This window comes from Penaeus vannamei, chromosome 31 (genome assembly GCF_042767895.1).
Source record: "Penaeus vannamei isolate JL-2024 chromosome 31, ASM4276789v1, whole genome shotgun sequence".
In the NCBI taxonomy this organism is placed as follows: domain Eukaryota; kingdom Metazoa; phylum Arthropoda; class Malacostraca; order Decapoda; family Penaeidae; genus Penaeus; species Penaeus vannamei.
In genome coordinates, this window is record NC_091579.1 from 6,658,788 (window position 1) to 6,668,787 (window position 10,000).

The 10,000-nt window shown below is 40.8% G+C and overlaps 1 protein-coding gene and 1 long non-coding RNA gene across 6 annotated transcripts in view; one reads left to right on the top strand and one right to left on the bottom strand.

Moving 5' to 3' along the window:
• Window positions 1-3,313, top strand: part of LOC113822269 (arylalkylamine N-acetyltransferase 1) — a 9,953-nt gene extending 6,640 nt beyond the window's left edge. For all 5 annotated transcript variants that reach the window (XM_070143730.1, XM_027374813.2, XM_027374814.2 and 2 more), the window contains 4 exons: window positions 620-749; window positions 1,124-1,324; window positions 1,873-2,016; window positions 3,107-3,313. In XM_070143730.1, the coding sequence (XP_069999831.1) occupies window positions 648-749; window positions 1,124-1,324; window positions 1,873-2,016; window positions 3,107-3,313 (654 nt within the window). In that variant the 5' untranslated portion in view covers window positions 620-647. The remainder of the gene's footprint in view (window positions 1-619; window positions 750-1,123; window positions 1,325-1,872; window positions 2,017-3,106) is intronic.
• On the bottom strand, window positions 3,034-4,875 carry LOC138867591 (uncharacterized). The gene is made up of 2 exons (XR_011399849.1): window positions 4,739-4,875; window positions 3,034-3,372 (listed from the first exon to the last, which is right to left on the bottom strand). It is a non-coding gene; the product is annotated as an uncharacterized lncRNA (long non-coding RNA).
• Between the last annotated feature and the right edge of the window lie 5,125 nt (window positions 4,876-10,000).

Genomic DNA, 10,000 nt, shown 5'->3' on the forward strand with positions numbered 1-10,000 from the left:
TTTTATTGTAAAAAAGTCAGTAATATTTTTCTTGCATTGTTGTTAAAGTTGCTTTAGTGTTAACTAAATATTGGATGTTAACTGTTGGATGATCGTCAAAAAGCAAGATCACAAGAATTTTCAATTAAAATCTTACAAAAATAGTTTTATTTCGCATCGTAAATGCTAATGTCTATTTCTTTAGCTTTTACGATGAATTAATGCTTGTTTGTGCTTTGTGGTGCAATGGTAGCTGTCTCGTCTAGCAATCTTTCTGACCCGCGTTCAGTTCCCGCTCACTGCCATGGTAACCCCGGCCATTCCTTGCACACAGGGGGTAATTCAAACAGACAGCCTGCCACACCAAAAATAACCACTGTAACAAATGGAGTGTATCTAAATTATTATTATCATTATTACTATTATGTTTCTACAGATGGGGGTGGATAAATGGGAATAGGGGTATTTGGTTACAAGTTAAGCATTGGTTAAGCATTATTGGAACCTTTTAGTATACCGTAACATCTTTTAAAAATTCTTTGAATTCACGAGACTTTGTTCGTCCCTTCACCCGTTTTATCATCCTCTGACACCTCCTCTCGACTCATTTTCTCATTGCAAAAAAATCCCCATTTCGCAGACTGCACCACACGACAGACCTGATCGACATGGTGGACGCCAAAGCCTTCGAATACTTCCTCTTGAAGCCGGAGAACCAGGACGAAGTGGCCAAGCTGATCGAGGAGGACTACTTCCCCAGAGAGCCTCTTGTGAGTTCTGTCACCTTTGCAATGCGTCTTTATTCATCTATCTGTTTTTCCATCTATCTATATGTCTGTCTATCCATCCACTCATTCATTCATCTATCTAACTATCTATTCATATATCCGTCCATCCATCTGTCTATCTATCTATCATTCTATCTCTCTGTTTGTCTTCTATATCTATCTACCTATATATCTATCTATCCATCCATCTATCTATCTATCTCTATACCTATATATATCTACCTATATACCTGCCTGCCTGCTTGCCTACCTACCTACCAACCTACCTATCCACCCATCCATCTCTCTCTCTATACACCTCTCCACCTATCCAAAGAAGTACGAAAGCCCGACGTGTATTGGCTATTGGGTTTCAGTGCAGGGGCTTCCACGTGACCGCCTCAGCCAGCAGCGGGATGACGAGCAGGAAACTCCGGGAGTGCCTCGCCTCTGGAGTGTCCTTCGGTGCCAGGGACGTCAGCACGGGCGCCTTGGCCGGTGTCCGCCTGAGCTACACGAAGGCGAAGGCGGAAGCTGGCTCTGAGAAGCCCTTGGGCGAGAGGAAGACCGAGTATGAGGTAAGCGAAGTGTATCATTCTCTCTCGTGCTAGATTTTTTTTTTTGTCTTTCGTGTGAGTAGCATAGGAAGATATAAGAAGGCATGATATATGTTGTTCTGTTATAGTTATTCTTATTCTTATTACCATTATTATATTAGTAGTAGTAGTATCACCATTAATCCTTATCGTTGGTTTTATTGTTATCATCATCGTCGGTATCATTATCATTATTACTGACAGTACCATTATTAATATTATCATTATTTATATTATCCTCATTATCATCAGCACTTTTATTAGTAATATCGCCCTTATCATTGTCACTATCATTATTATTATTGTTAGTGGTAGTAGTGGAAGTAGCAATAGTGCTATTAACAGATAATTTTGAAAAAAAGAAATCAGCGTAGCGAGGATTCAGACTTGTGCCTAGATGAAAATTAAAAGAAAAGAAAAGAATTCAAAACAGTAAAAAGCTGACGATGTTACAAGGTCAGGATTGCAAAAGCTATGTAGTTGAACTTATTCGAGTTGTGGCATTGAATATTCACCTTGTCTTCCTCCAGATCAAAGTGTGTGGGTTATGCGACGAAATAAGGTCCAAAGTGAATATATTTGAAGAATCTGATGCAGAAGCGATACTCTACATGTTCGTGCTGTGTGTTCGAGAAAATTATGGTGGTTGCGGTATCGCAAAGAAATTGGTTCAGGTTGGTATTAACATCCTGCGTCTGCATTTGGGTATTTAATGTTTATTCAACCCCTGTTTACGTATGGAAGCCTGCATGGATATACAGCATGTTCCATGAATAAATGACCTCTCCGATTGGGATTCGAACCCTTGCCACCGTTGCAGGCAGGTCGTGTAGCAGTGGTTAGTGTCCGTCTTGCAGACCTGCTTGCAACGGCGGCTAGGGTTCGAATCCCTATCGGAGAGATTATTCATTCAGCATGTATAATATAATGGGGTCTTCTGTACCATAAGCGGATAAGGTCCAAGGTTCCTTTGTTTTCGGGACAGGAAGGAAAGTCCAGGTGACTGTGTATCGCCAACCCGGTGGGTGTATGGGTTCAAATCGAAGCGTAACACCCTTTTAAGAAAGCCGCTATCGCTTCACATGTCTGGTCTGTTGGAGGTGGACTGTTGTGGTCTAGGTACTGTTAGTGAGAGCGGACTTATCTGGAGTTATCTCTATATGCGGTTGATGGGACTGCACCGTCTGAACTGGGTCCCGCATTTGGTTAAAACAATACTTTCGGTAAACTCTTACTTTCTCTCTTTTTGAAGAAGAATAAGTAAAATCATATGTAAAACTATATGTGTTCAAAATGTAATATGTTATTATTTGGTTAATATAATTTTTTAACATTAAAATATCCGTCCTTATTTAGATGTTTAGATCTGGATACTGAATGGCTCGTTTAAAGTTAGTATATACACAGTCCATTGTTAGTTCATTTGTCTACGTGTCTGACACAGCAATGCGTGTTCCCCCTATTAACCCAACATTCGAGGGACTGAGAGGTAACTGCAGGGAGATGGAACTCATGACGAATTAAAGTCAACTGAATCTTCCAAGATACTCCAGAATCATATCCCATTGATCGGTACTTTTGTTTATGTATAACACTTACTTATGTGCTTCTTAGAGGAAAAAGAACGAGAGTCTATGCATGTACGTAACTTGATAAAAATGTACAAGGAGGAAAGAAAGATAGCAAGACACATTTTGTATCCGAATGCGTGTATTCATTTATTCATTTCATCAAGGCATGTTATGTGAAATTTCTTTCTCCCAGATGAGCATCGAGCGGGGAAAGGCCTTGGGGTGCCAGCTTGTGCTTGCAACAGTCAGCAACATGTTCTCAAGTCGGATCTTCTCTTCGCTGGGTTTCAAGACCAGGTATTCCGTGGACGTTTCCACGCTGGCGAGTGACTGGGAGTTGGATCTCTCTGCCATGGAAGGAAATACTGCCATCCACATCATCACAAAGTCCCTCCAGTGAGTCATGTTTGAAATGAAGAGCTGAAGTGTGATCATCTTCAGCATCCTTCAGCGGCTGCCCTGGGAAAGAGGAGAAACCACAGAGAAGGGAAAGGGATAAGACGCTATGTAACCACAGGAGAGTGAGCATTATGCTTCCATTATGGAAGTGACTAAATCATGTCTAAATGATGAAAATTATCAACATTTATTAAACATTGTTAAAAGCTGCAAACGCGATTAATTTACCTACAAAAAAAAAAAAAAAAAAAAAAACTATAGCATTAGAGACGATTCAAATCCAATTATTGTTGCCATTTATGATCACATGATACCCTGTGCTACTGAAAGAACTCAGTCTCATGACAAGACTTCAAACACTTTCAGCACGAAATTAATTCCTCTTGCAACGCATGCTGTATAGTCCTACAATTGCATGGAGTTAGCAATCAGATGCCTAACACAGGCTGCCATGGCCTTGTGTAAATTGCTCCTTAATACTGTTAGTAACTCATAAGCCAAAAATTCAGATCATTTGTGAAAACGGAGGTTATTTTTTCAAGAATACGGCGCCTTTGCTGACCCAGGGAAAAGCTCGCATGAAATTATCATGGTGCTAAAACATGTGCAGATAGAAAGATCCACTTATATATATATATGTGTGTGTGTGTGTGTGTACATGTACAGGTGTTACAACAGCTATTAGTTTTATCATAAGGCCTCGTAAGTACACGCAAGGGACCGTTGCGTAAGAACGCACGCACAGTGTTTGTGCATATGTATGTGTGTGTGTGTGGGGGGGGGGGGTGCCGGCGTGCGGGCGTGTAGCAGACTCCCTGTGCATGTATTTTCGAAACCATATTGCAAAATGTGCAGACTAATGTCAAATGAATTCCCTTTCGCAACTGATGTAAAAATGAAACAATACTTCAGTTAAATGTAAACATAGAGAAAAACAACCACGATAAGAAATTAAATTAAATCGTAAACGTTACGGTTTCATTTCATATTCTGGCGGTTTTCATATTCCTCTTTGCGTACACGTCACTGTGTTTGTGTTTATAAGTGCAGAGGTCCTCCAACCACAAGCACGAGGCCAGTGCGTCCCTGGCGATTCCCCTGGACGCAAGGAAAGGGACACTTTTCTGCAATTTTCGTGTAAATGTTGAGCTTTTGCAATGCCACTGTTTTTTTTTCTAAAAGGAAAATGGAAATAAAATGGCATGGAGCTGAACATTGTGCAAATATTCCGGTATCTTGTTTTGAATAAGATTTCCTTTATAAACTCTAATATAAAATGAAATACCTGGTCTCAGAAATAGTATTATATGCACCTCCAGTATGGTGTCACAAATTTTGAGTGCGGTGTAAAATAGCAGTTCTATTTCCATTGCTAAAAGTGAGGTAAAATCTTATAATAAAGCTTATTGGAGAGTGGAATGCTCACCCTGAAATTCGGTGCTTTGAAGTCGCTTCGATGCCGATGAAGATTGATCTCACTCCTACTTTTTAAAGTATTTGAATCATGTTTTATCATGGGATTTTACTATACGTATACAACTGTAAATTACTTTTCGTCTAATTATATGCAGCTCTAGTATGGTGTCACAAATTTTGAGTGCGGTGTAAAATTGCAGTTATATTTCCATCTTCTGCGTGATATGAGCTTCACCGGAGGCGCTTCGTCATGACCTGAATCTTCGTGTTGCCCTCCATGGCTGAGAGGTCCAAGCCCCGGTGGCCCTCCGGCGTGGCCATGTCCAGCGTGAAGCGGGTCTCGTAGCCCAGCCCGAGGAAGATGCGGCCCGAGAGGACGTTGGTGGTCGTCGCGAAGGCCCAGGTCTCTTCCCCGTTCTGTGGTCGCCTGTGGGATACGCATCAAGCTCTCAGATTAAAGGAAAGAGCATTCACTTAAGATACCATGCACATGACCCATACAAAATATTATACGATTCGTAATTCAACTATCCATTCCATAGAAATATATATATATATATATAAATTCATGCATGGCATAGACAGAGACTAAACAGTTTCATGGGCAAGCTTTCCCATCCCTTTGCGGGCTTTCTGACATTCTCCGAAAAAAAAAAAAAAAAAAATCGTGGAAGTATCGAGTTATAGATACCTAGAGATCAATTATTGCTGTTGAATGTCTGCATTAGAGTCTATGCTTCACTCTCAATATGTCACATAGCAGCTCTCGGCCGAGGATGAACTTGAGATGACAGATCACTGTACTCTCTGACACGGAAGACTGGGACGTCACTGCCTGAGCTTCGGTTGCGGGCAGTGCCACAAAGGGCTTGATCCTGCCCTCTGAATCGATGCAAGAACCAAGAGGAAACTCAAAAACCCGAAGCTAAGCCGCTATGATCGGCGATTTAAAATAAATAAATAAAATAAAAATAAATTTAATAGCAACAAAACCAAACTAACCTGTGACTGGATTCCTTCATGAACAGGGATGAGAGATGGTAGCTGTAAGTGCCACACCTTACTTACGTACTGAGCATGCCCCATATAACTTAAACACAATGTAGTATGAACACACACACCACTCGCCAGAACAAGCTTCTTTCCAATGCCACGGTTACACTTATCATGTCGCACGGAGAGTAAATACATGCAGAGCACCTCCACACCAGGATCTTGAAATAAGTCCACCTTCGAGCCCACTTCCTCTACCACCCCGAGTCCTCTGATGTAAAAGTGGTGTAAGAGCCTAGATTAGACGGTGGTCTCACTAACACGTGAACAATTGTATTAAATAAAATAAAAACTTCACTGTTATTACGGTTTCCTTTGTTCCCTCTATTTCACAAATCGGACCAAAACGCAATAGCTAAATGCCGTATCCGAAAGAAACTTACCTCCACTTCTGTCTTTTCTCCATCGGCGGGCTCTTCATCAGCGGAGTCCGACCTGGTTTTGACGTAAGCCAATCGAACCCCGACTAAGGCCCCTGTCTCGCGGTCCCTGGCGCCAAAGGACACTCCGGAGGCGAGGCACTTCTACAGGTACCATCCGGTGGCCCCGGCGGCGGACGAGGCTGTCGACTGCACCCTACGCCTAGCGAGCGCGCTCCCAGGTTCTGGAAAAGTACCATGAGCTTTTCAAGTAAACTGCGTTTCCATTTTAACTCAGCTAATAATTGTTAATTCTACGTTCATTCACTACGTATCTAAATGCGATGTCATCCACTCAGTTATACTCCCGGTTCAAGAATCTTCAACCGACTCACGAGAGGCTCCCTGGTTAAATAACCATCGTCGACCAGCGCCGTCACCTGGTCGAAGTCTTCAGGTCTTAGCAATAAGTATTCGATGTCTCCGCCCATCTATGGCATCCAGTTAGTGTCCTCTGATCTACTGAAAAAAGTAATATGATTAATTATTAAAGGACTGACGATGATTTGAAAATGCACTCTGTATATCGTATATAACGGACATGCATTTTTCCCGTTACTTTTTTTTCATATCCATAGAATGCACACAGCTTTAAGTAAATATGCAAACTTAAACATCTTTTTTTTTAATTTTTCAATATAACTATGGAATACAAAAATAGTACCAATACTTAATTTTCTTTCAAAAAAAAGTTTACACACCTGTTAGTAGACGAAGTTTGGCCAAGTAAACAAATTAGTGTTGCAAGTGTCGCCGCTTCTCTCAGGAAACTACATTACAATTTGTCCTTGTGAATCCTATGAGATCAGGCCGCTATTTGCGAATTAAATAAAGCCTGACTGTAGGCTTTTGTTTTATGAGAACATGACGCTTATGTTTGATTAGTAGGGTAATAAATATCATGAAATCCTATTCCTAAGTGTTCCTTTTGTTGCTAATTAACAGACATTAAAACCAACTTTTCACGGCTGTTTCTTCACAGTTATAATGCCTGTTTATATATATAAAAAACAAAACGGTATTATTGGAAATGCAACCCCACACCTAATTTAAAGAATCTGACCTTACCATGTGGCAGAACACATCATTCTATGACAGTTTTCTTCTATACCATTTTCTGCGTAAAATGATAATAACGGCGTTATAGAGGGTATAACATTCACGATTTCCATGAGCCGCAGTAACCTTCCGCTTCCAGTGCCGAGACAAAATGGCAAAAAGTCGTTAAGAGGGAAGGAAAATCGGACGGATTTGTAGCGGATGACGTATGCCCGGGAAATCAAATGAGCCAATTAGATTCGTGCGTGAACGTGACGTGAATAAAGACATTCAATAGAACCAATCAGATATGGAATAGATCATCACGTGACAATAGAAACTGGGCCTAGGAGAAGGCAGTTGAAATTCAAATCAGTTCCATCATGGCTAGACAGTGTGTAGTGTTATTTCGATTTCATCGCGAAGTATCACCGAAATAGCGAAGCAAGCTTACTAAATTTACGAGATCACGGTGTTCTGCCAGGTGAAGTACAATGCCCGCATTGTAAGACATCGTGTCATTACAGAAATGACAGACACCAGTGGGTTTGTAGTTCATGGAAAAGGGTCCCAAAAACAAAAAGAAGAAAGCAGTGTAACTTTACTGCAAGCGATCGCAAATTCCCGCCAACAACGACGTGGAACACCCCGACGATCCCAGAGACCCGCAGCCTAGCCCGTCTGGAGTTGAGGCTGAAGGTAAGGTGTGGTTCCAATTGTTCCTGGGTCTTGGCTCTCTCCTGCCGGAACATACGAGGTTAAGATTTTGTAGACTAAGCGGGGGTGGGGGGGGGCAGCTCCCCTGAGAGGGGGTTTACGGGGGCAGAGCCCTCGATACAACTCGGAAATGTGTTAATATACTATGCTTGCTAGTATTCTACCGATATTTCTCGAAATTCCCTAATATGTAGGCCTATCATGCCCTCCCCAGATATCGTAGTTGTGCTTCGTTTGCGAAGGAAATGAGTGCTAGATTCGTTCGAAACACAACGATAGCTATTACAAAATTATTTTATTCACCCAAAAAATGGTGGGTTGCATTTCCAAATTCACCAAATAATACAGTAAACAATGGATGACCAAAGTTCTATATAACTACAATAATGATAATATTGACAACAATAGTGATAATGACAATGTTGATAACGTAATTCATGATGATGATCATTATGGCAATAACAACAATAATATCACTGACACTGATAATGATAATGACAATGTTAATAATAATAATGAAAACAAAAAATATTAGTAACACCCATCATTCTTATCATTATCATTACTGCTATCATTGTTATTATTGTCATTATTATTATTATTATTATTACTAATTATTATTAATCATTATCAATTAGCTATCATCATTATCATCAATTATTACTTATCATTATCATCGTTATTATCATTGTTGTTTTGCTGTTGTTACTATCGTTATTACATTTCTTAGTGCACTATTATATATTCATCGCACTTTAGACCGTGAGAAAACTAGTTTATAAGCATGGCACCAGATAGGGTTTTATGTGAATGTTCTACACTGATTTCCCTGATACCAGAGCAAGCATTGGTTAGTTCTTGCAGTCCTCTCACTCCTCCGTATATTCCCCACGTTCATTTCTGATCAAAGGAGAGCAGTGTCATCTCTCGAAGGTAACTTGCTAATGACAGGGGAAAACTGTTTGGAAGACGGTTTTTTTCACGATAATATTTGCTATTGCTTTCAATACCTATACGAAAGCACAACACGCTCCTCGCCTACTACGTGACCATCTGCTGTCCACAATTGTCGTACAGCACAGTGAACCACACGACCCTCCCTTTCCCCTTCTCACAAAAATTCGCAGAAATTCATAACCTGTACTACTTGACTGGCGGTGAAAAGAGGATGCGCGACAAATGGGGTTTTAAGTGTTACGGAAGTCATATACTTTTACGCCGGGCGTTTTGAGTCTTGAGTGTATGTGAATATGCATTTTATTGTAATGTAATTATTCGTATTTTCCGTCACAACTGTTAAATATTCGCCTACGCAAGCCCTTGGCCTATATCCTATTTGATATTGTTTGCATTTATAAATTCCATGATCGTCACTAGTTTGGCATGCAAGCGTTACGTTTTGTTTCTAACAATTTGGACAAGTAGACCTTTTAAATCATATCACACATTGATTATGTGACACCATCTATTAATGTTTCAGCAAAATATTTCTGGTAAGATTTTATATATAATTCATGAGTCCTATAGATGCCAAACCTGCATAAAGTAAGTGGGGTAAATCACTCGCTAGTACCATTGTAGTTACCAGAGTATGTGGCTCGCCATGTACACGAGTGGGGCGACAATGAGGCGTGGTTCCCACCCCAGGAGGAACAGCTTTTCTTACGAAATGAAGAATATCTGCCATTACTGCTGGGGAAAGTGAATTCACTGCGGCGGTGGCCTTCCTTTGAGGCGAGAAGACCTAGCAGCGGCACAATTATAGAGGTTCACAATCTATCTATTGGTAAGGCTCCAGCAATAAACACCGATTGCGACGGGTTGTCACAACCGTTTCCAGGAGACTCCAGCCTCCAGTTGTTCCAGAAGATGAACGTGTAATGGCAACGTGACTAAGGAACTCGTATAGCTTCATACTCTTAATGCTTGAGTATGCTCTAACTGGCATAAGTTAACCTGGCGTGAAACAGATGCTCTGTCCCAAACTCGTATATGTGGCAGATTGGGTTCCCCGGCATCATTGCAATGGGTGATTTCAATGCAGT